Raw genomic sequence first — 27,512 nt, 5'->3', positions numbered from 1 at the left:
TGGTATTTATATTGCTAGGTAGATCGTTTATATATAGCAGGAACAGGAATGGACCTAGAATCGAGCCTTGTGGTACTCCGTATTTTATTTCAAGATAATCGATTTGTATTTCATTTGAGTATCACCTGTATTTGTTATAATTTCGACTGGTTGCTTCCTATTTTCTAATAAGATTTGAATAATTTGAGACTGCCACGATTTATTACTCAGATCGTAAAAACTACCGAGTACTAGAAATTTCTCATTTCTTCCTTTTAGCATATGGTCTATTAATCTATAGGTAGCGGTTTGGGTGTTTCTGTTGGGCACAAATCCATGTTGGTCATTCTTTATACTATTCTGACGTATGAGAAAATCAAATAGTCTGCTCCTTATTAGATGCTCAAATATTTTACTGAAAGCAGGTAGCAACGAAATTGGTCTAATTTTCGACGGATGTGGAGTCTCCCTTCTTGTATATTGGTCTTACTTAACTATTTTAAGAGCATCACGAAAGACACCATTTTATTAAGCATTGATTATATAAATATGTTAGACGCGGTGTCAATGACTCTTTACATAGTTTTATTATTTTTATCGGTATTTCGTCGTTTGTTGATTAATTTTCCTGCAATTTACTAATTTGATGCAGTATCTCGTTTTCTAATATTGGTATAAGAAATATGCTGTCCCAATGAAACGGATCCCAATGAAAAATCTGGTATTTATGAAATAAAATGCAGTTGCCATGAGAATTACACAGGCAAAAACCAAAATAAATCTAAAGGTCCCGTGTCATTGAGCATATTATGGATTCAAAAGTGCGGTGTCAGATCTATCGAAACATCTAAAAGAAATAAGGTAGAATATTCAAAAATTTAATTGAGGGCCAGAAATGAAGTAGAGGGACTCGTATTTGAAAATTTATTTATTCACTAAAAAAAATGCAAGGAATGATTAAGTAATGAATGGTAAACGGTAATTACAAAAATTTTCACAGCACTTGCATAACAACGAAAACAATAGCACGAGTTGGAACCTTTCACCGAAGAACAAAAAAGCGCACAAATCGATTCTACTATATTGCAGCTTACATCATCACCATTTGATTTTAAACCAGTTTACTTGACAACATATTTTCCAGTACAGCTCTTCCATTGATAAGTCCGTTCCATTTTCTTCCTCGATGTTTTTATTTTTCTTCTTCCTGTTTTTATGCTCTGTGATCAAAACTCCAGAGGAGAGTCGAAAACTTCTAAGTACAAATAATATTTAGGAATTAGAGAAATATGTAAGTAGAATGATAAATACAAAGAGATAAACATACATAGCTTAATATAAAACTAATTAAATCTTAGCGAAATATATGTTTTGTAAGTTAATAGAAAAGTAATAATTTCTATATAATAATACCTTATTTATTTTTAGATACTTCAACTGCATTATTGGTACGAGATGGTATTGTGGGCACTATAGATAAAACAGTAGCCTTTCTTGGTATGATAGTAACACCTAAAATGAGGTTGACATTGGATGTTCTAGCTCATCTGACCAGGAACAGTAAGTTATAATAATATCCATTATTATAGTATAGAAATATCAAATGCCATTGATGGTATTAAATTGTTAGTTTTTAATGGTTTCGTACATGTAGTTTATGTATGGATAGTTTTTATCGTACTATGGTTTATACTGCTATAGAACATTTTATATAAAATTCTGATTATAAGCGTAAGAACTTTGCAAGCTAGTTCATACATTAAAGTGTTATACTTTTTGTTCAAAGTAGGTACATTTGTCATGTTCAGCACATTTTAAATAAAATTTAAACGAAGAATATTCCCTATTCCAGGGTGGAAAAAAGTAACCTAAACTTAGTACTTGAGTTTATTTATCCTTACTACGAAATATATCGTGTTCTACATGCCGTTCGTCTTGAATGATTATGTTTTCCATCCGTTCTGTGATTGCTGGTGACATCCGGGAACACGGTTCAGGGCTTATATCCGCAATTAAGTACTGATTGAATGGTCTCATGAAGATCTTTCACAAGTTCGTGAGACGGACGTGAAGCATTTCTCTTTTAACATTCCCCACAGGAAAGCATCACATATCGTTAGGTCTGGACTTCTAGGAGAAAAAGGAAAGTCAGTCCCTCTGGAAATAAGTCATACTCATAAAAAGTACTCATTGGGCTACTCCTAGCCTAGAAAAGCGCATGTTTTGTTCGTTTACCTGATCACTGAGGAGAAATGACACATCAGAAAACTACAAACTATCCATGTAATGTGAATCCTGATGCATATTTGCTAAAATACAACAACAGTACTGCAGGTGAGCAAAGAAATGTGGTTGCTTTTACTTTTGAAGCATCGGTATTTGATAACTATAAGCATCAATGTCTTTTACCATAGGGCGGGTATATTCAATATGTAATTTTTTTATGACATATGCCGTACACTTTTCTTCGGACACTGTAGAACTTTAAAAAAGGCACAACCAATATTTTCGTTCATTCAGGTGCTGCATGGTCGTCCAAATCGTCCTGTCTTGTGATTGTCTACGAACATTTTCGTACATTTCAAGATGGTTTCCTTCAGTGGAGCTGCTGTTTCAAAGCCTTGACGTACTGTTGACAAGGATGTTCCGTCATTTTGACTTGCACCATAACTTCGGAAGTAATATTCCACCTACCGAATCCGTTCTTTTAACATGCACTAAAGCATAATAGTGAACAGTTTTTCACCTGCAAAGAAAGAAACTATTAAAAAATAACCATAACAAAAGAATTTAATATTAAGTATGCAAATAGCACTTAAGCATTCCAGAAAATAATAAATAAATTATTGATATCATTTCATGGTTTAGATTATCTTTTCTTTCTACCCGTATATGCATTTGCTTCATTCTAACGGATTATTTTACTTTCAGAACAGTGTTGTACACGTGTAGTAAAATGTGGCTTACTGGCTACACTGATGCGGATGCTAGAGCACTGGGAGAAATATGAAGGAAAATCACGGGTCAAAATATGTAGCCCTATTCTTACAGTTTTGCAACATGTGTGCCAATTAAGTAAGTGCATTTATTAAATTTAGATAATTTGAAATTCCTTATGTTTATTACTATGTGACAAATTCATACAGTAGGGGTGCAGAAGTTTTTTGTGTCAAGGAATTACTTCTAGAAGATGGAACAGGAGACTTGAAGCTGTATGTATCGTCGTTTGCATGAGTTCATTCAGTGTAAGCGGCCTGAGATTTGATGAACTGGACAGTAGTATAATATTGTTTCTCTCTGTTTTCTCTCACTTACGTGGGGTCGATGTTCCTAGCTTCTTCTCCATAATATCCTGTCCTCTTCTTCCCCTGTTATACCTTTCATCCTTAACCATTTCCAGCCATTTCTTTCTTGGTCTTCCTCTTCCTCTCATCCACTTCTATTGCCATTATTCTTCTGACCACATAATCATTTGTTCTTCTCGTTAGATTGCCATACCACTGCAGCATTCTTTGTGGGATCTTCTTAGATATCTCTATAACCTTGGTTGTTCCGCTTACTCTCTCATTCTCATTCCTCACTCTCATCTCTCTCTCTCTCTCTCTCTCTCTCTCTCTCTCTCTCTTAATTCACACATCCAGCTCAACTTCTCATTTCAGTAACATTCAATATTTTCTCTTGTGTTTTCATTATTTGGCCTGTTTCTAGTCCATATATCATTGCTGGGCTAACCACTGTTTTGCAGATAACATTGGTCGTTATAGAGTGAAAACGGTAATAGACAGCTAGAAGTGGTTTTCTACAATTAATTAAGGGTCCCAAGAATATATTCCATTTTCATTCTTAATATCTCTGCTAAAACTGGAAGTGACAAGAAATCAACACTTCCGGTTTTAATGTTGATCATTATAGAGTGAAAGCGGTACCAGAAGAGAAACGATTTTCTGTATTCGATTAAGCGTTCCAAGAATATGTTCCATCTCCACTCTAATCTCTGTACTAAAACGTGAAGTGGTTTAAATTTACTTCCACTTCCGGTTTCAATAATAATTGAGAAAATATCACACCATAAAAAACAAACTCCTTAAAAACTAAACCCGTGACACTATTACTGTTAAACCTGTATTCTTCCGTAAGACATGAATTACTTATTAGTACTCTATATATGATAGCTACCAGCCTATCTTGAAACTTAGCTACACTGAAACAGAACATCTTTTATTATTGTATGTTTCAGGAGATCAGCGAAGTGAAGGGTGAAAGGGGAAAAACTTACGCATTGAAAGTGACTTCACTAAAAATATAGCTGTCAGTACTACTCTATATTACATTTATGTCTATTGTTGGCGAGTATATCAATAGACTGCTGCTTTAAGGCTTCCCATTCATATTCTATCTTGCAAGACATTTCGTAGTTTAGAAAGGCGAATTTAAATGCCGTTGTTTTCATTGCATCCTCAATTTTTTTTCTTCCTGGGAGCTTGCAGGAAGTTTAGAGCAAATGAGATCGAATTCATTACAAAGTTAAAAAGAAAGAAATAACTAGGACGAGTCTTTCGTTTTCTTACTTCGTCTCATTGCTTTCTGGTCAACAGTCATAAGCAGAGTGAATGTAGTGGTTTCCAGATGCACAAGAGCGGTGTATCGCTGCTTAGAGAGGCGAGAAAGTGTGGACGTTCTGAGTATGTTTTGGAACTGACGATCTTACATGCATCATCATCATAGGTGGGTAGGTGTGAGAAAGACAAAATAATAAGGAATGTGCCACAGCATTTTGTAGCCAATTATCGTGTTGAGATGACAACATTAAAAATTTGTGTGCGAATGATAAACTAAGATATTCATTATGTTCTCGTTATGCTGCAGAAATAAAGGAGATACACACCGCAGAACCGTATATCCCAGAACCCAACCGAATAGAAGTAGAAACTGCTATAAGGAAATTAAAGAAACACAAATCTCCGGGTGTAGATGAAATTCCGGCGGAGTTAATTTTAGCTGGAGGCGAAAAATTGTGGAATAAGATACACAAACTCATTCTCCTTATCTGGAACAAGGAAGAATTGCCACAAGAGTGGAAAGAATCAATCATTGTTCCAATTCACAAGAAAGGCGACAAAACTGACTGTAATAATTATCGAGGCATCTCGCTTCTGTCAACAGCCTATAAAATTCTTTCAAATATTCTATTAGCAAGACTGACCCCATACGCAGATGAAATTATTGGAGATTATCAATGCGGATTTAGACGGAATCGATCAACTATCGACCAAATATTTACCATTCGCCAAATACTCGAAAAAAAAAGTGGGAATACAATACCCCGGTACATCAATTATTTATTGATTTTAGAAAGGCGTACGACTCGGTTAGGAGAGAAACATTATACAACGTTCTTACAGAACTTGGAATACCGAGAAAGCTAATTAGATTAATTAAGATATGTTTAAATGAATCCCAAAGTAAAGTCCGGGTAGGAAAATTTTTGTCCACGAGCTTTCACGTCGAAAATGGTCTGAAACAAGGAGATGCGTTGTCGCCATTATTATTTAACTTCGTTCTGGAATACGCTATAAGGAAAATCAAAGATAGCAACCAGGGTCTAGAATTGAACGTTATTCACCAGGTTATGGCATATGCTGATGACGTAAATGTAATAGGTGATGATAGGAGAACAATAGAGAGAAATGCAGAGATCTTATTAAACGCTTGCAGGGACACGGGTTTAGAAGTAAATGCAGAGAAAACTAAATACATGGAAGTGCGTCGGGACCGGAATACAGCAAATTATGGATGCGTTAAAATATTAAATAATACTTTTGATAAAGTGGATAGTTTCAAATACCTAGGATCAATATTAACAGAGGAAAATCATATTCACGGAGAAATTAAATGTCGACTAAAAGCAGGGAATTCGTGTTACTATTCGGTTCAAAATCTCTTGTCGTCGCGAATTCTGTCGAGAAAGTTGAAGCTTAAAATATACAAAACGGTAATCATGCCTGTTGTTTTGTATGGTTGCGAAACATGGTTACTTACTCTGAGGGAAGAACATAGACTGAAAGTATTTGAGAACAAGATCCTGAGACGAATATTCGGACCCAAGAGGAACGGGAACGAGGAATGGCGGAAACTTCATAACGAGGAACTACATAATTTATATGGTTTACCCAACATTGTCTAGGAGGCTTAGGTGGGCGGGTCATGTTGCTAGAATGGAAGAAAGTAGAAACGCTTTCAAAGTCTTGACAGGAAGACCAATCGGAAAACGATCATTAGGAAGACCTAGGCGCAGATGGGAGGACAATATTAAGATGATCTCGCAGAGATTGGAATACAAAGTAGAAACTGGATGCAGTTAGCTAAGGATAGAAGTCAGTGGAGAGCTTTTGGGAACGCGGCTTTGAACCTCCGGGTTCCATAGGCCATAGAGTTAGTTAGTTAGTTAGTTATGCTGCAGAAATACTTTTTACATATTAAACTTCCGAACTATATTATACATAAGTAAGTGTTATAGAATGTCTGTGTCCGTCTGTTGACAAGTATCTGAGCAAAAACGGTTAGAGATAGGGAGAAGCAGTTTTTTTTTCTTGGGGGGGGGGGGAAAGGGTCAATTCAGCGTTCCAAGAATAGGTTCCATCTTCTACATTGACCCTCCATTCAACCCGAAAGTAGTAGAAGTAAGCTACTTCCGGTTAGAGCAGAAACAAGAACAGATTCCACTTTCAATCTTATCTCTTTACTAAACCCGGAAGTGATAGAAATGTGCTACCACTTCCAGTTTCAATATTGATCACCATAGAGCAAAACCAGTAATAAGATGCACGAAACAGTTTTCTTAAATGGATTCTAAATCTTAAGAATAGGTTCTATCTTCAAATGTTTTTCTATATTGCAATCGAAAGTGGTAGAAATTACTATAGTTGGTTTAGTGGATACTTTTATATTATTTAGAATTGTTCAATGCTAGTGTTTACAGAAATAATTCCCACAAATATTTAGATTAGATTACTTTCTATTTTGATTTTTGGTACAGGTGCATACTTAGTGACCCAGAAAAGATGGTTATATTGTGGTTTTTAATAATATTTGTGTTTAATGAAATGTTAATTGTAGAATATAAATAGTATACGAGATTACTATTTTATGTATGGTCGAATATTAGAGTAAAGTATTGATGTAGTATGTTATATATGTAGAAAGCATGCCATATGTTACCATTACCCTATGCCCTATTAGCATATTTTTGATTTGATATGTTTATTAACATTGCCTGTACCGAAAATAATAATCTAATAGATCAGAAACTATTTGTGTAAACACCTAAGAACAATCTTGTATGAATGTCTGAAATGTGTTTTATTTAAAATTTGAGAATTACATAACGATTGAAAACCGATTATACCAACTATTAACAAAATTGTAGATTAATCCATATCAGTTATCGCCAGAAGTTCATTGCAAACTTCCATTTTCTTTTAAAATGCCCATATATAAGGCTCTATTCTAGTAAGATAGTGAAATCGGCCCTTGATCCAAATTGGGTCCTTATTAATCCAAAATGTTACCCTTGACATTAAAGTACCTATTATATATATATATATAAACTAACTTACCGAATTATCATATCATGAATGCTCAAAATGGAATGTTTTTTAATTTTGGTGGGAGTGGTCGAAATATTTTGAAAGTTTCACAGATAATAGATACTATGAGGGTCTAAATGTAATTTTTATTTTCAAAAACATCGATGCGCATTTTCTTCGTTTTTTGGCTGTTGAAAATTTCAAAAAACCGTTAAAAAAAATTCGGACGGGACATGTCGCTGATTTCTTTGTTAAAACTTTTGTAATACCTTTAGGTACAACATATTTTTTCTCGGGGCCTGAGAGTGGTGGTAACATTCTCAAAAAAATAAATAAATAAATGAATAAATAAAATAAAATAAAATAAAATAAAAAATAAAATATAAAAAAAATAAAACTGAAAATAAACGTGTTTTTCGCACATTTTTCCCACCATTTTACGGCCCTCAAGGTGAAACATCAAACATTTCTTTGTCAGAGTTCATGATTTTGCTTTCTCTTGTGTCCATTCCGCTTCTGTGGTTCTTCGGCTGCTTCTATTGTGTCCATTTCGGAACAAAGGCGCCAAATATATCTTCGTAACAGTGCTTTCACTTCAACCGACTCTTGCACAACAGTTACACACACACACACACACACCTCGCATCGCCTTCTCGTATCTACCAGTGCTTGCAGCTTCACTGGCCACATACAGTGGCGCTCTATTACCTGAATCGGAGAGCGACAACTCGCTACCGATGAATACTGTTTTCCCACAATTGACGTTCCGAATACGCACTAAAAGCAGCTGAAAAGCAAGGTATGCCTTCTATTTCTATGTTTTACCAGGAATCGAAAGTCAAAACTTTTCTAAGTTCAACTCCGGGTATCTTCGGAAACAGTTAACCAAAGATGCCAGGTTCGAGGCTCCAATCCTACCTTCACAGTTGGGAAAATTTGTGCAGATGTGTTTTTTCTCCTTTTAGATATAATAAAATATCTCAAAATGATACTCAGTGTAGAAAAGAAGTGGCAGTGATTGAAATACTTAATGATACAATATTTAAAAAATTATGTATACATGTGGGCACATGCTGGGTTTATCATTTATGTTTCTTTTACGAATTTTCGAGTGTCATCCAGTTTGATATATTTTTCCATTGGAAATTTTTCAGTTGACCTCTGCTTCCCGGGATCACTCACTTATCACGAGCACCTCAAACAGTGAGCCATAGTGGTACATGCACTATGTAATAACAGAAATCTCCAAATCGGAACTCTTTCTGAAAATAAATAAATAAATAAATAAATAAATAAATAAATAAAAATGACCTAGATCATATTTTACTTCGTCGTAAGAAAAGAGTGAACTTGTGCTTTGACGTGTCATCGTTTGTGATCCCTTTAGTGTATCAGTATGGGGTAAACGTTACCATTCGTTGTTTCTTAGGAGCTTTTGAATGCTGCCCAATTTCATATACCTTTTCATTTGAAAGTTTTCGCTCTTTTCTTTCATTGGAAATGTTCTTTTATGTATGGGAACATAAATGACAAAGCTAGCATGTGCTTACATATATACATAGTTTCAAAATATTGTATCATTAACTATCTCAATCAGTGTTACTTTTTTCTACACTTAATAACATTTTAACATGTCTTATTATACGTATAAGAAAAGAAAAAATTGCAGAATTTCTCCCGATTACAAAAGTTGGCTCGGGATCTCGAACTTGGCGTCTTTGGTTTACTGTTTTCGAAGATACCCGAAGTTGAACTTAGAAAAGTTTTGGCTCAAAATATCATAATCAATGCGCTCAACCTTTTTGAAATAAGGTGTAAATATTTGTAAATGATGAAACGAAACAGCAACAAAATACATCTTACATCGCCAAAGGAAAACCAAAACAAGGTAAATTGGTAAATAAGGTACACAGAATATCTGAAACAAAACACGTCTTTTGTTATCTGATAGACATCCAAATAATTGCAGATCTCTCTACAATAATAAGGTACGTGGAGTTACGTTGATTCCTGGTAAAACATAGAAACAGAAGGCGTACCTTGCTTTTCAGCTGCTTCTGATGCGTATTCGAAACGTCAGTTGTGGGAAAACAGTATTCATCGGCAGCGAGTCGTCGTTTCCCGATCCGGGTAACAGAGCGCCACTGTATGCGGCTAGTGAAACAGCAAGCACTGATAGATACGAGAAGGCGACGCGAGGTGTGTGTGTAACTTTGTTGTGCAAGAGTCGGTTGAAGTGAAAGCACTGTTACGAAGATATATTTGGCGCCTTTGTTCCGAAATGGACACAATAGAAGCAGCCGAGGAACCACAGAAGCGGAATGGACGCAAGAGAAAGCAAAATCATGAACTCTGACAAAGAAATGTTTGATGTTTGACCTTGAGGGCCGTAAAATGGTGGGAAAACTGTGCGAAAAACACGTTTGTTTTCAGTTTTATTTCTTTTTGAGAATGTTGCCACCACTTTCAGGCCCCGAGAAAAATATATGTTGTACCTAAAGGTATTACAAAAGTTTTAACAAAGAAATGAGCGACGTGTCCCGTCCGAATTTTTTTTTTAACAATTTTTTGAAATTTTCAACACGAAAAAAAAAAAGAAAAAGAAAATGCGCATCGATGTTTTTGAAAAAAGGGTTGCACATTTACACCTCCATAGCATCTACAATCTGTAAAACTTTAAAAATATTTCGATCACTCCCACGAAAATTTAAAAAATAAGTATATAATTTGAGCATGTATAATACGATAATTCGGTAAGGGGTGGAGGTAGGGGGTAAAAAATTTTTTGTTGTATAGTTTCAGGTCAAGGGTAACATTTTGGGTCAATAACGATCCAATTTGGATCAAGGGTAGATTTCACTATCTTATTAGGAAAGGCCCTTTGCTGTGAATCAAGATTAATCTAATTACTACACAATTTTATTTCCGCGTTTAGCTTGATAATTTCCTTGCATTTTAGAAATTGTTTTATAAGAATTCTTAAGTGTATTTTTAATTATGAGAAGTTTTTGTTTACTAGTAACACCAATAGGGTTCTCATGTGTACAAAGACGAACGTGGAACATATCTTCTGAATTACAAGTTGACAGGTTTTTAGAGTAAGTCAGATTTGCAGTTATGAAAGAATAATAAATCTTAATTTTTACTTAAGTAGAATTTTGTTTCCAGCGTTTGTAGGGATTATGTTTCTAACAGCTGCTAAAATGGCAGCCCTATATTAATACCCAATTTTCGTAATTTGTTATACACTGTTAATATTAGTGTATATACACTGTTTAAGTGAGTGAGTTACGAGCAGAAGGAGTAAAAACTAATGCAACTTCAGGTTTCAATATTGATTTATTCCTATATTATAATAATCGTGAAAAAATGTTTTTGATATGAATTCAACGTCCGAGGAACAGGTTGCATGTCTGATCTTTCCCACTTATTATAACCGAAGATTTTAGATCTAGTTCTCTTTGATTTCCGTATTGAATTCACATAGTGTGGAAGTCACTGTAGTTTGACAATGCGAAACGAAACTCACTTGTTAATATAATACAAATTAATAGGTAGATAATAATTAATAGCTGCATCAGATCTGCATTAACTTATTATGAACTATAATAGTTTTTGTTTCAGAATTCATTTATTGTTTGCAAATTACTTGTCTGTCTAAACTGGTAATTTTCCAATGGAACGGATGATGACTAACATTAGACAGTTTCACTGTACTTTCTTCATAAATGCGGTAGCTCACCGGTTCTTACTCGTTGCGAGGTTTTCTGCCAATATAGAGCTCCCGCAGTTCAATAGCCTTCTCATTTTCACGACTAAGCTCGTTCCAGTTTTTACTTCATTGCTTGGATGATGAACCTGACATGTCAGAAGTTCGAATGAAACCAGTATGTGGTACTACGTGAGCTTGCAAAATATGGCACCCAGCAGCTTTACGAACACTGGCAAAAATGTATCTTCACCCAAGGAGATTATTTGGAGGGTGATTATGCACCGGTGTTTTGAAGTAATTGCAGTAAGGGATTATAACCCGAGTCAACATTTGAGTCTTATCTCGTGTGTAATATGGTGAATTCATCAATGTTCGGAATAAGTATGTAAATATCTAGACCTCAATTTGGGAAAAGCATTTTATTGGTGACTTTTGCAGTGAGGAATGGTGTTAGAAACTATAGTTACTTCAAATTTGTCAGGTAGTTTCTCCAACCAGAGGCCAGATGGTTGTAATAAATACATTAGATTGAACGTTACTACGTAATTCATAAAATCTTTCATTACGTATATTTAAATTATGCTGTGGCAACTGTATGTCACAAAGTCACTATGGCCACGAACATTTAACAAAGAGAATAATTTATAAGAAAGGAAACAAAAGCTGAAGTGGAAGAACTGCTGTCATGTAATGAGAGTAGAATAGTAGATCTTGTTTTTCCATGAACATGAGAAAGTGCTGTATTTTTGCTCTAAGCTGTTCGGGATACTATCATAAAGATTATTATTATCGTAGTAGCAATAATAATAACAATGATGTGCTTGTCTTGAGATTTGCTCACCCTACTCTTTATTTGACACTCTGAGTTATGTATTTATTTTTAAATGTCAACTCGTTTCAGAGAGCGGAAGAAAAGTCATCAAGGCTAACCATGGTCTGGCTTTGTTGCACAAGTTTTGTTTATCATGTCCAGAAGAGAAAATGTATGACCCATTACTGTCAAGAGTATGTGGAATTATTAATTTGTGCCTAGAAAAACAAGATCTTCCAGTTGAAAACATCCAGAGCCCGGCTGTCTTTGCTCTTCCAACATTTACAGGATTAGAATTTGATTTTGAAGGTAAATTTCACAAGTTTTTCCAGTTAAAGATAAGGTTAATATGTATTTGTAAATTCGTAGCAGCAAGTAGAGACTTCTTACTGTCCATTTCTATCTAGAGAAATCATAAGAAATTAAGCTATTTTTAGTTTGATCATCATAAGTACAAGGAGGAGTCATAAATCTTGCAATATTTCCAGAACTCAAGGAGCATGCGCACTATACTACGTAATCGACTGTAAATACAAAATCCAACTGATCCAAGAGGCAGTATAGTAAGTGGACTATTTAAGTTGTTCAATTGATTTTGAGTATTACGTCCCTTTCAGCAGCGAGGCTATATGAGACGGGATCTATTGATTAACATGGAATTCGAAACACATGATCTCCCGCCGGGAGCGGACTATTTAACACACAGGCTGCCACTCCGACAGTATATTCAGTCAGTTTTTAATGACAGTGATGATGAGTGTTTAATAACTGTTTCTGTATGAGTTCGAACTCAGACATAACACTGCAGCAGCAATCCGAAACATTTGTCATGTAAAAGAGGAAGCTGCAGTAAACCACAGCACAGAAGCTCGTTGGCTCCAGAAATTTCGTGCAGGTTATAAAACGTCGAAGGTCAGCCAAGGTGTGGCCGCCCCAGGGTAATAGATTCTGATGTTATAGGACACGCGATTGAGGAAAATGTATCCACCAGCACACGACGGTTGTCAAACTAACTCGGCATGTCCCAATCCACTGTAGAACGTTACCTTCACGAACTCGGGGAAACCATCAATAGCTGCCGCATTGTGCTATATCAGGTGACTCCAGCTCAAGCGGAATGTGTGCCGACAACTGCTGTAAATCTGTATGATGTGTGTTTCTTGAAATGGATTGTCACATACGACCATTTTTTTTTCTTCCTTCGAGATTTGAATGTGCGAGAACAGTAGATGGTTAAAGGCCGACTTCCAGAACCGGTCGTAAAACAGGTCACCGTTCCGAGAATAAGTCATGCTCTGTGTGCTGTAGAATTACGAGGTGGTAATTCACTTCCAGTTCGTTCCTAGAAGTCATACCGTTAATGCCAATCTTTGTTCCGAACAGTTGGAGTGACCCGTATGCTGCACTACGCCAAGAATATCGTGCATTGCTGAACAGAAAGTGTGTCCTGCTGCGACAGGATAACGCAAAAGCATACTCGGCTGGAAAAACACAATACAAGATTCAGGCAGTTGATGGTATCATATTGATGCCACACCCGGGATATAGTCCTAATCTTGCTCCTTTGATGCTTCACCAACCAACAGCATGTGGAAACATCAATTACTAATTTCTTTGCCTATAAGGACAAGACGTGCTATCAACGTGGAATTGAGGAACTGGCAGGAAATGAATATAGACAGTCCAACACGAGGGGCCATACTTTGAACATTAACCTGCTTTTCTTGTACTGTAATAAATACTGATATGTTGTGTCCCAGAATATTGCAAGTGTAAAAATGTTAAAATTAAGACATTTAAAATTATGAACAAAAGTTAAAACTCAAGTATTAAACTTTGATACTAATACTAATATATTAAAATTAGATTGTGTTCCTTGTATCTCACTTTAATAAATGTGCCAGATACCTTCGTATGTAAATGCGTGTGGTGAAAACTTCTTCTTTCATGATTACAAAAGCAAAATGTGTGTGCCTGTGTGCAGTCATTAAGAAGTATATAAGTTCTCGGAATGGCAATGTATGTATGTTTTCCAATTTGAAATAATTTTATTTTTCAATGTATTCTCCCTTAAGATCAGACGTATTTCACAGAGTGTTCCAATGCCATTATTCAATGTTTGTACTGAGTTTACGAAAGGTTTGTAAAATTCTCCTTTACAGCTGCTATTTTTTTTAACCTTTTTAAAAATATATAGTTCGAGGGAACAAAATCTTTCAAATAGGTTGGATCTGCCATTAATTCAGATCCTTGATTTTCTCCATCTCCACAACGATATGCAAACGCTTATATTATCTTCATGAAGCAATGTTGTTTCTTTTCTCTTTTCTTTTAACCAGGCCTTTATCCCGCGTATTCCATTCAGCTTTTTTTCATAAGATTTGTATAATCTCCTGTTATATTCAAATATTTAGAAGATAATTTGTAAACAAAATACTTGTAGTTCTTCAAAAAGTTGATATGATTACCTTGCCTGCTGGTAAAGCAGGCTTAACTTTATATATATATATATATCTTTTCATTGTTTTTAGGTTTCCTTTAATTGATATTTCCTTTAATTTTGGTGTATATAGATAAATCCAGGTTTCATCTATAGTTACAAATCGAAGTAGAAAGTCTGGTGGAATGTGTTTCTTAAAACGAACTAAAGAGTTTCAGTACGGTTTCATTCAAGTATGTTTTTAATCACTTGTTAACAAATCGAGATTTGCGCATGCAATTATCATCCTAAGATTTCAGTTAGAAGTGATGTCACGACTTTTAAAAGATATCTATACTTTTTGCAGTTTACTTTTCTTTTACTCGCCGGTTGTGTAAATAATTGTCATGCAGTTTTAACACGACATTTTCTGAGATACATTTTGTAATTTCCGCAACGTGGCTATCTTTACGGGAAGTGTGACCACATTGGAATTCTCTTTTCTTCTTAGGCCCCGAGTCGCTAACGCTCTCGCCTTCGGTGCGAGCGGTCCCAGGTTTGATTCCCGGTGGGAGCACTCGGTCGAAAAAGTGTAAAAACCCTTTTTCAGGCCAGCTACCCTGAATGAGGTTTTCCTTATTTACACCAGGCAAATGCCGGGGCGGTACCTAACTTATAGGTCCCAGACCGTTTCCTTCCTTCCCTTTCCCTGGATAGTGTGCTTGCCGAGGGACGTACGTGACGGGCTAAATGGCCTTAGATGCCCAGAAATCCTAAATCCCTAAATCTCTTTTTCGTGTTTGCCTTCTGTTGGAAATGAAATAGCAGAGTTCCTATATACTTTACGAATTTGGGATGAACTTCGTAGATGATAAACAGTCTTTAAAATATCAGTTCTTCATTTTATTCCACAGTTTACAGAAATAAGGATGATTCTTACTTTTCGACTTACTTTTTTTTCTTTCTTTTGTACTCACCCCTTTAAATAATTCTATGTCAGGCTGAAATAATTCATGAGCAAAGTTAACTCGATTGAATAGTATTATATGGTGCCCCAAGCGATCTCAAGCTTTGAATGCATTTAGTGCAGTATAAGGAAAAGTTACCTTATAAGTTTGGAAAAATAACTGTAAATTGATAAACAGTTATTACGAAGGTAATAACTATTAAGTGATTAGAGATAAGTTGGAAATAACATCAGACGGGTATTTATGGTGAAAAGTACTCCAAAACGTGTCACATGATCCCTTTCTACTAAGAATTTTGGACTGTTTCCAAAATGGCGGGCTTCAAGATGGCTGCCATGATAGTACTGTACAGTAATAGATGCGGTCCTACCTTCATTACCCCTATTCAAGATATTCTGTCATTCCCTCTTGTAGCTATCCCTTTCGTTCACGTAACGATTTAATAGCATTTGTATACCTCGTTATCGATGGTGATCATTATGACGCGCGATAGGCTACACTTCCTAAAACCCTTGTGTTGCCATTAGAAACCATGTTCTGCAAAATATACTTTGACGCATCCAGATTCGTTAAACAAGTTTACTTTACCCCAAGGAATCGACGTAACTTAAAATTTTTCCATACCTTTGTATGAAGATAATTTATTTTAAAATTGTAGAATAAGAAATCAGCTGTCTCTACACAAACACTACTTAAACATTTACACAGCAATTGGATTCTAATTTTTTATGGTTCATATTTTGTTCAAAATAGAAGTGTCAAACAATTAATTGAGGAGTTTTGATGTAAATAAGGGCGTAAGCGAGTTTACATCCTTTTTGAATCAAACGCATTTGTGACTTTTGCCATGCTTGTTTAGCCTCCTGGTATTTCAATTCAATATCGGAATAAAGTGCTGCATATGACATTGTTTTATGTAAGAAAAAAACACTACTTAAATTTTCAACATCGTTTTTCTCCAACTGCATGTTTCAGACTTACGCCCTCATTGCATCAAACTCCTCAATTGCAAGAATTAGATTATTCTCTGCGTTAACGAAAATATTTCATACGATGGTATAATTACAAGAGTCGTTCAAAGTTGACCGGGTCTTTTATTTATTCAGATTAAACAGATAGCACAAGAAGGACCAAACTATGTCAGCTTTTCAAAGTATTCTCCGCGCATGTCGTGGCATCGTTGCGGCAGCTCCCTGATTCCTTTGGCATAGAAAGAACTTGGTTGTTGTTGTAGTCACTGGACATCGTTCCGCAGTGCTGCTTCTTTTGGTCTCTGGGGTTGAATTGTGCAACCATGTTTCATCAACGTGATGATGGATTGCAACTGTTCATCAACTTTGGCTCGAAACCGATTCAGAAGCTGTTCACAGACCGTCATGTGTGTCCACTTCTGATCAAATGTCAGCTGGTGAGATTTTGCGGAAGCGCAAGTGGTCGTGAATGATTGTCTCAACACTCCCGACTGATATTCACTTCGGCAGCAATATACCACACTGTTACTCGCCGGTTCTCAAGAATCATTTGCTCAACACATGCGATATTCACTGGTGTGACTGCAGTCGGGCTAATGTGTTCATGCGTTTCATTTGTCAACAGCTCCCGTCCTTCACGAAACTTTTCACAAAATTCGTACACTCTTGTCCGTGACATCGTTTCTTCACCATACTGTGCTTGCGATCTTCTGAAAATCTCAGCTGGTTTAACTTTCTCCTTCACAAGAAATTTGATTATTTACCGCTGCTCCACAGCCACAGACACACTGCTTGCCGCCATGTTCGCTGCAATTGCTGCGCATGCGCCAAATAGGTCATGCTGGGCACTAGTTACTCGAGAAGGAATACATTACGTCATCCGCAAGTTTCATCATGATCCGGCTATTCATCGATTATTTACGTACGAAAATCCCGGTCAACCTTGAATGACCCTTGTACATTATCTTCCATCATCATCATCATCAATCTTTAATTTGCTGAGATGTTGGTCAAGACAATAGTGTTTCATTTATTTATTTCTTAGACATCTATCATAGATGACATATCTGTTCAGGTAGTTTCTTCTAGGAGAATCCGACTGCACTATATAGTGGATGGCTCTGAGACCATAATATATATTGTAGGCAGCAAAGAATAGAAATGGTGGATTATATATGTATACACAACATTCAGTTAGTTAGTCCCTGAAATTAATTAATTATAAATTGTAATTGCGCTGGTTAAATTATAGCTTAATATATATACCGTAATATATATTATTTACATTCTGTATTTATTTATTCTATCATTCTCTTATTTATGTATTCATTTCTTCATACGTAGCTCCATTATTTATTTATTTATTTATTACTTAGTATTCCATATAAAATACTTACTATTTTCTTATTCTACTCTTTATACTTATTCAAAAATCGTTGCCTATCATATCTCATTTATCGCTACAAATTCGCACCAAGCAATTAGACTTGTAAAGATTAGGTGTTGATTCACCAATTGCTAATTATCTTAATTATCATTACACATAAACTATAAGTAACGCCGAACAAAAGCACCTACGCATTTAATGAAGTGATTATCTCGAAATTTTAATATTTGGATTTCTAACAAACACAGTTAAAAATTCCAGGTTTGATAATGATTTTACACAGCAGTTTAAATTTGGCTTCAAGATTTGTTTTAGTACATTATGCAGAACATTTGGGAGAATTTTGCTGTGGCAGGATAATCCTGCCGGAGATAGTTAGTTACTTCTGCATCATCATTACTTTCATTTACAGCAACAAACAGCCGCGAATCCAGGATATGATCAAGGGAGGGGCTAAACCATAGTTTGCCACTTTATCCAGTGTAAAGAAAGTAGGATTGAAGCCCATTTTATCCAGTGTATACCTGAGTGTCAAGGGTGGGGGTTTAACCTGCCAACAAACTTATTAAAGTAATTTGCTTTAATTATTTTAACATTGAAAATATATTCTTATAATGATTTTTATTTCCAACAAAATTTGGAAGCATTTATTTTTATTTTCTGCAACTCTGTTATAGAAGTGAAGCTTATAAGTGCATTTTAGTTATCAGTTTTCATTTATCTTTCTTTTCTGTTACAATGGCTCATTGTTCTTTCTCAAGCTTTTACCGTAAGAACCATCTTTGTAACACGTTCTCATCTAAACCGCTGCTACGTCATGAAAACGTTACAGCCAACGAGACGTGCTATAGCAGACGAACCTTTGCTTGCGTACGAGATCTACGAGCAGAGCTTAGTGATGAGAGCAGCAGCGACATTCATTGTGCTAGCGATGGCCTGCTTATTGAATGTGCTTGTGACCCAATGAACAACATAACTTGCATAAAATTATAATTTGTTATAGTAATACCCTTTCTTATTTGTAATCCAATGGTATCGTAAGTATGAAGTTGTAAGAAAGGACATTTTAAGAGGAAATCAAGTAAGCAGATCAATGGGAACTTTCTGCATACGTATCCTTAAATTTCAGAATTTTGCGTAGTTCGTTAGTCAAAGTTTCATCAATGTCCATCTTAATATAATCTTTGATATAGTGGTTGTTGTAGTTGTTGTGGTGTAATTGAAACAAAACTTGGTTTTGTTTGAATAACATCGCAACTAGCAGGGAAACGACATTTATGTATGGATAGTTCTTGCTTGTCATAAGATTGAATTTTGGCGGCAGTGCTATCTGTACATGGGTGTTGCGTGGATCCCAGGTTCGATCCTTGGGGTTGCCTATCGCATTATTTTCTCTTGCCAGTACAAGAACTATTATATTCTGAACACTTATGCACAATCGTCTTCGTTTTATACCTACAGAAAACTCATCAAAATCCAGTAAATCGGAATCAAACCTAAATTGTATAACAGCGCTATACGCTGTAGTAGATATCACGATTTCTTCTTCTTTTAACAAATATACGTATATTGTGGCACTAAAATAATGTCACAGTGCCAATCGCCACTCACTAATCTTTGGTGCATATTCAGATTACCTCAACTATTCCAAAATATATTTTAATTAACAAATAACATTTAAACACAAATAACAAACAAACATAATTGTGCAGGTCAAATATATATAAGCCCCCCTAAACATCAATGAACTGATAAATTGTGATGTCCAAGCAAAAGCTGGAGCATTACACTCTAGCCCTTCTAAGCTTACAAGGTACCTTTGGCTCATATTGCATATTGAAATTGCATTGAAAACTTGTGATCGGTTGCTGTACTATTTAATATTATCTAAGTGAGCTAATGTTTCTCATGGGTTACTATGGTATGATATGAAACCATTTTAGGGGGATGAGCCTGAAATAATTTCGGAAGTTGGAAGATAAATACTACTCTTATATATGTTCCTCGCTTCATCCTCTTTTTCTGTTTGTTTGAATTTTAAACTAGTCTGTCGTGGAAGAAAGAAGTGGAAAAACATTTGATAACACTGTTGAGATGATGTGTTTACTAATGTTTCATATCCATTACAATATTAAACCGATAGATAAAATGTAAAATTCGTTTAAATAACTCTTATTAATATATCATATGACTCCATGGGTTTAATCTCATGACTTTAGTCTTCTGTCTTAAATCTCAAGGTGGCGTTAGCTTCCACCTTAACTCGATATTGATTGTAAACACACTTGATAACCATCGTACCTCTAGTCCAGTCAATGAATATATAATAGAGTGCATGGAATATGCGAGACTTTTTGACTTCAGAACTTTGTTAGTAGTAGTTAGTAGGTAAACATACTAAAAGTCCCCGCCCCTGGGAGGTGAGCTTAAGGTGGGAGGGGGGAAGGAAGATGCCATTTTTGGGTTTTTCGATTATATCTTGGAAACGGTGGACCCTGGAAAAATATGCCCCATTTGAAAATGAAAGCTAATTAAATTTCCTTTAAAATTGCTTCCACGATCGTTTCTCAGAAAAAAATTCAGAGACGAAGTTGTAGAGTATTAACCCCTTGCGTTCCAATGACATCCAGGTGGATGTCACAAAATGCTCCATGCAAAATACCAGTGACATCTATGGGGATGTCATGAAAACGAATACTTTATTAAGGGTCTATTAATCCTGGAGATGATGGAATTTTTAGTGGAGGCAAGGCACGAGTCTGTAAAAGAATCCGGTCAGTGTTGTTAACCTGACGCAGAATAAAATCCCTTCAGAACATAAAACTTTTTCTTTTTCAGCCACAAATGTTCCACAATGCAAATACTTTTATCACTAATATAAATGAACTGTGTGTGTGTGTGTGCGATTGTACAAAAATATTATATTCGTTGAGCTTTATGCAATAACTATGCCCTACATAACGGTCTAGACAGTCTTTTAACAGTAAATGAAAACCTGGTATTTCAGCACACACACAGAAAAATGACACCTGCAGCGCAAGGGATTAAATTTCCTTCAATTTAAAATACACGTTTGCTACTTTATCTTGAACCAATCAGAAGTTATAGAATTTCTAACATGTACGCTTAGTTTCGATGTTCCTCTAGAGCAATAGAAATAAGGCATTTGCAATGGACACACAACACTTTTTTATAATTATACTAGGTGGCATATATTATTACAAATCACATAATGAAAACATTTACATGGATGATAATGTTCGATGTCGTCATCGTCGCCTTCTTCCTGAGTCAATATGCCAACTCCGTTGTTGCAACTGCCCTTGCAATTCGGGCATGCGACAGAGCAGTTTAACGACACTTTTCTACACCACACCTGCCGCTGTCACATCCTTTCGTGCATCGGCAAGAAATCATCATCAAGATTTCGTCAGGAGCAGCATCCAACTCTGAGAGTTTCGGAACTAGTTGGTCATTCCTCTTCTCACAACGCCATCCACCATTAGGTTCCTCATCTAACCACAGGTGTACTTGGTAGTATGTCCGGAATGCATGCTGCTTAACAGCTCCTTCAGTTGGGGAGAGAGTTAAGAGATCAGGCTTCATGTTTGCAGCTGTTTTGATAAATGATTTGTAGCGGAACTCGTTGAGGGATTTTTCTGTGGCTGGAGCTCCATACCATGAGAGAGTAGTCATGATTCCAGCTATCTCAATGGAGTCAGGGGAAGAAGAACTGCTGGTAAATACCTCAGCTGCACGTTGTATGATTTTGGACTTCTGGTACATTTTGACAAAACCCACTTTACTCTCCTATACGCTGCGGATGTTGGGTCACAGCCTGTAAATGCATGTAAAAATAGCAAATGGGCATTGTCCTTCATTTTCAACTCTTGCCGCAGCTGTTGTGAGGAATATACAATAGTCTTGACCTTTCCTCTTCCAGGTTTTACCAGCAGAATGTCACGATCAGTTGGGATTTTGGCTACCAAGAGAACAGCCAAGTCGACGTTCTCTCCAATAACAGCTACCGAGGAATTTTGCGATCTGTTGATAGCTGTCTTCACAATATCGACGTCAGCATCACCTGAAGCTTGGAGCGTATTTATCCCATTTTTCTTCAGCTGCACCACCAATAGGTTTATCAGCTGACTCTTATTATGAAAGTTGGAAAGGAAATCCTCTTGTTTGAATTTCATTTCACTTTCCAAACTGACATTGATGTTCACACATCTCCTGAGCCGATATCGCCGACTCTGTTCAGCTGCTTTTGTGCTTTCTGATGTGTCGGTGTACCCATCAAAAACCACTGTACAACCTCTCCCATTATAATGGTCGTCAGAAATTTAACGTAACCATCACAAATGATTGATACAGTTGTCTATTTTTGCCAAATAACTTTGTGGACTAGGAATCCCTCATCAACAACAAATTCAAAGGTAGTTAAATCAACGTCCTTATCAATTTCCTTAAACAATTTGTATAGTGCTGACTTCCTGTACTTCCTCATTCCACTTTCGTTAAATAATGCCTGGGGGTAGGGCGACAATTCATACTGCATATAAATCTTGAAATCCTCGTCCGATTTCTTGGTGATGGAGATTCGCTGAAAAAGCAAGAATGGATCCACTGCGACTTTTTCATTGTCAATCTTGATTGTCGAATTCATTGAGAAAAGAGGAAGTGCGCAATCTTTTCGTGTCAATTTGATATTTAATTATCGGCTTGTAAAATCACAAATGTTTATTTAAAATATAGCCAGGTTTAAGCTTCGATAAAGTGTGAGGGAAAGTACGATTTAAGTAATATTCTTATTTACTTAATAGTATATTAGATAAATGTAATATTCGGATCACTAAAATAAATGATACTTTCGATAGCACCTAGTAGTCTGTTAAGGTGGGAGCTAAATCAACGCTAAATGTCAACCACGAATAAGAGCTCTCTCGTGGTTAAGCGGTTAACGCACACACCTTTGGGTGGGAGACCCAGGTTCGATTCTCGGGGTGAGCTCATGTGGTTCAGGTCCTACGTAAGCTGTAGGTCCACGTCTACTATAGCTTTAGGTCCACATCTCACACGTTAGGAAAACTGCATTCTTGCAAATAAAATAGAGTTCTTATATTTTGTTCTTCATTTACAATATTCAGTATCAGTTTCTTTAACTGTTGAATTTTTCGCTGCCTGTGCGTTTAACTGTAAAAATATTTTTCTTTCAGGGATGAAATTTGTAGCACCGAATCGTGATCAGAACTCTGAATCAGATGATGATAGTGATGAGGTGAAGGATTCTGATGATGATGATGATGATGAGGCGTCAGAAAAGGAATCCGATGGTGAATGTGATCCTCTATGTGAACCTGTTAGAAGAAACACAGAAGACTTGGAAAAATATAAGCAGTTTTTCAAAGAACTTTGTGATGAGAATTCAACCGTAGACATTGAGAAGGCACTTGTTGAAGTTAGGGATATTAACGATAAAAGACTGCAAATGCCACGAAATTATAGTGCGAAATCATGGAGCTTAAAGTGTAATAATAATTTAGGAAGTGTAAAATCACCTTTAACAGATCCACATTCGGTACCTAGATTGACAAGTAACACATGGCAGAGAAGTCTGTCATCTGCTTCTGCTGACATTAGTGCGTTAAAAAATAATTCATATTCAAAATTTGGTTGTGAAAAGCGCTCTAATTCAGCGACATTTGGTAGTAACATGAAATCCCCTTCTCTAAAACAGATAACTCCTAGCAGTAACTCTGGTGATAAACGAACGCTAAGAAAGTTAACAGTATTTGAGCAAGTACCCAAACGGTGCTTATTCAAAGAGGCCTACTGCGTCATAGCATCTCACGTGAAAAGTGTTATACCGTTTGTTAAAGTAGGCTATCCAGACATGATGGGTGGGGAAGGAGTAAACTTTCTGGAAGCCCTTAATGTCAAAGACAGAAAGGTGTGCAGGTATGCATGTGAATATAACTTAGCTCAAATCATTAGCATTATAATGTCACGATCCATAACGAAAGTTCTGTTTCGTGATCAAAATAATAAAATATGACTGTTGATTTGGAGTTCTAATATCCCTTTTCAGCACCACGAATATGGAAACGTGGATCTACATCTCAATAAGGGATCTGAACCACATGGACTTCACCTGGAATCGAACTCGTGTCTCCCGCGCCAAAGGTTTGCATGCTAACCAAATAACCTCAAAGGATTATTCGTGAGAATAACCATTCATAATTTTTTCTTTTCCATTTTTTAATGTTGTTTAAAACTTGTAAAAATGGTGAATTCTGCCAAATGTGTAAGTTAGTTCGCAAAACATTTTCGTAAGTGCAGCAGAATTTTTGGTGAAGCCTGTGAAAATGTATTTCTTCTTACATGTTCTTTTTTTCAAACGAATAGATTAACTGCGCGGGATTTTCAGTAAATTAAAGAAAATTACATTCTATGCCAAATAATACTTTGCTATAATTCGTAAGAGGTCATATAAAGAAAGGTATGCATTTTTGTTGGTGTCTGTGCAGTGATGTATTTTGTCAAACTCCTATTAAAAACATTGTACTTAAATTTGAAAGTTAATACCTTAGTAAAAGATTAGCACAAACATTATTTGCAATTTGAAGCACATGTAACTCAGGTGTAAGATATACATAAAATTGGTATCAATTAAAAAAGATATATTTTGATTCAGTACATCACAGGTAACAACACTGTTGCGTAGTAACACTAATTGCCACTAACGGTAAATTGTGAAGTGGTTGCCATAAGACAAAATATTTCGTGTCCTGGATTTCTATGATTAGTTTTCTCGTGTATTGTGCAGTGGCAAAACTTGGACCTATCCGCCGTATGAACACACAGTTCATGTAAGTGATATTCCGAATGTAAGAAAAGGGAATGCATTTGTAAGAGAAAGTCAAAGCACCTGCCATTAAGTAAGGAAACAGTGCAGCGAGATGTGTAAGTTTCATATAGTCTGCGTAAATCCATCGTCAGAGATAGCATACAGTCTGAGAATCACAGACTGTTGTGTAGAAGATTCTTCTACAAATAAATACATAAAAAGTCGATCGAAAATTGGTGCAAGCTTTGAATTTGGTCGACAAAGTACAATGATGCTCTTTTTGAAACAGTTTGTAAACTCGTAATAGTGAGTAATGGTTACGTACAAACTTTAGTGTTTAATTTTAAGTGATCGAATATGGGTTCCAGACATAGCGTAAGAGACATACATTCGTGCACCGATTGACCTTGACGCACGCTCTGTTTTGTAACAGTAACATCAATTCGTATTAGCACCGATAGCATGTGCACAATTCCCCTCAAGTGAACGTACTCTGCATGTACCGTCTCTTTTCCAAACTATTAATGGAACTTCGTAAATGGAACTGCTGTAGCAGTACCTCCTACTACAGCTGAAATAATACAATCATGATTTCATTTTTTTCAATTGAAGGCTTTTCCCTTCTCCCACATACAAGTTTTTACAACGAAGACAGAAATAAGTTCAGTAACCGAGTATCAAACAGATGGATTGGTTTTCTAATTCATTGGCCTCAAAGTGGTTCATGTAACAAATTCGTAGGAGAATTTCACAAAAGAGCCTCGCATTGGACACCTGGATTCCAGTTCCAGACTTTATAATCAGGAAATCGTTTTCTTATAGATAGCCCGGTTTCTCCACGAGCGAGATATTATAAACAGAGCCACTTGTAACTCGCTTCGGAAGATACTTGATTCAATCTCGGGATGGTCAACCTGAAAGAGGTGCATTAGTGGTTTCCCTCAGTCATGTAAAGAAACAGTGAGTAAATCTCATTAAACTAAATACTATTAGGTCCCATATTGTCTCCACGTATTGTACATTGCCTATTTTGCTGTTTGTGGTGCTGGTACACGTATCTGTTGGAAGCATCACTACTGTACGAACCAGGAAATAGTATGATCAATGTCAAAATGCATGATGAAATGAATTACTACCCAAATCCCATTTAAAATGACCTAAAGTACTTGTGCAGCGGTGTGGACGCTAATATTTCCCTATCGTAATAAGAACTAATGTTTGATAATTTCCAGGGTAAACAAATTCCAAAAGTTTTTTTTTTCATTGATTTCATGAAAAGTCTAAAACCTTTGTACCTGTAATATACTTCAACAAATAATTTTATTTACTTATAAGTATTTCTTATTATTAAACTCAGTTTAACTGGTAATATAAAGAAATAATTTTATCTGGCTGTATTTAGAATTTCTAGATTCATATAATATTTAAGTAGAGTTACCTGGGATTAAGTTATAAGAATCTTTCTTACTTGTAATTACAGTTTTAAAAATGTACTATGGTTTCTAAACTCCTACAAAATGATTTTATTTCAATGTAATTATTTATGTAAAATATAGGTCATTACGAATGAAAAAGGAAAAAGAATCAAAGAATATAAAATAGAGAAATCTGAGACAAAATCCTTAAGTTCGTTAAACTTCCGAAGGTGTAATCAAATTAACTTTTATACGTACAGCATACATTACAAAGCAATATCCGTATATATTTATAAAATATTAATACATTCAAATATTCATGTAGAAGCAACATTTTCATGAATTGTAGACGTTCATATTCTCTTCTGAACTAAATCATATTAATTAATATTACCTTTTTTTTTAAAATTTATTTCGTTATATATAGAAAAAAACAAACCTATTTCATTATTAGCAGATTTTTTAAATCTAATGTTATTTTTGAAATGCTTAATTCATAAAATTTCAGATATAAATTAAACTTCGAAGATAGAGAGATGGCGAACTTGCAGAGTAATGAGTAATTCCTATATTAAGGGAAAATCAAGTATTCAGACATGCGGCAAATTTCGGCAGTCGTCCAGGTTAACAAACTTTACTGTAAACAAACACTTTTCAAAGTCAAATATTAAATGATTTCCCATATATAACTAAATAAAATATATAGATTACAGATTCAAAATATATATGTACTTACAAATTATATCGTCACTCTTTGTTCTGTAGTACAGTGTCCCCACAAGTCCCCACACAATTTATCCGTATTAAGATGTTACGTGAGGGAAAACATTACTTATACGTTACATGTGTTTTAAATTGTGAACATTTATAGTAGTCCAGTTTTAGGAATGCAGTAAGGATCTTAAAATAAAATAGATACACCTTCTTTGAGACATTTTCGTCTTATAATAAAAGGGTACTGAGCAGACTATCTTTACTGTGGTTCTATGTTTTTTATTATTATAGTTTATTATTATTATTAACTTTATTTTCAGTGCTACGAACAGCTTATAGGCAAAGATACAGCACTTCGTTAAAACCATTATACAATAAATTACAACAGACCAAAAAATGTTATAGTATATGATAAACATAAGAGTTACCAACTTAGTAGGTTAAGGGCCGTGTCAGAAGGATAATATATTCAAATTGCAAGGTTCAAGCTAATTTGTAAAACAAGATTAAAATCAAAACAATCAATTTCATAATATACTATTTTCAGTAGTATGCAAATCAAAGTTTCATTTAACTATCATTTGAAAGAATTAATTAACCTTGTTTAACATTACTTATCCACCAGACAAACTATCTTGGTCACGTTGTTGTCATATTTCTAACATAAAAGATTGGTTAATATATACTGAACATACGTAATAAT

The 27,512-nt window shown here is 35.5% G+C and overlaps 1 protein-coding gene across 1 annotated transcript in view; it reads left to right on the top strand.

Annotated features, from left to right (window-relative positions):
- LOC145676633 (cytosolic carboxypeptidase 1-like) overlaps positions 1-27,512 on the top strand; it is a gene marked incomplete at its 3' end in the record, with an annotated part of 232,230 nt that overhangs the window by 178,748 nt on the left and 25,970 nt on the right. Inside the window, 4 exon segments of the mRNA XM_081747467.1 lie at positions 1,408-1,539; positions 2,911-3,054; positions 12,179-12,397; positions 23,050-23,791. Of these exon segments, the coding sequence (XP_081603593.1) occupies positions 1,408-1,539; positions 2,911-3,054; positions 12,179-12,397; positions 23,050-23,791 (1,237 nt within the window).

The sequence above is a fragment of the Thermobia domestica genome, unplaced genomic scaffold, assembly GCF_964235325.1.
Source record: "Thermobia domestica unplaced genomic scaffold, izTheDome1.hap1.1 HAP1_SCAFFOLD_254, whole genome shotgun sequence".
In the NCBI taxonomy this organism is placed as follows: domain Eukaryota; kingdom Metazoa; phylum Arthropoda; class Insecta; order Zygentoma; family Lepismatidae; genus Thermobia; species Thermobia domestica.
This window is presented reverse-complemented; position numbering and strand designations above follow the sequence as displayed.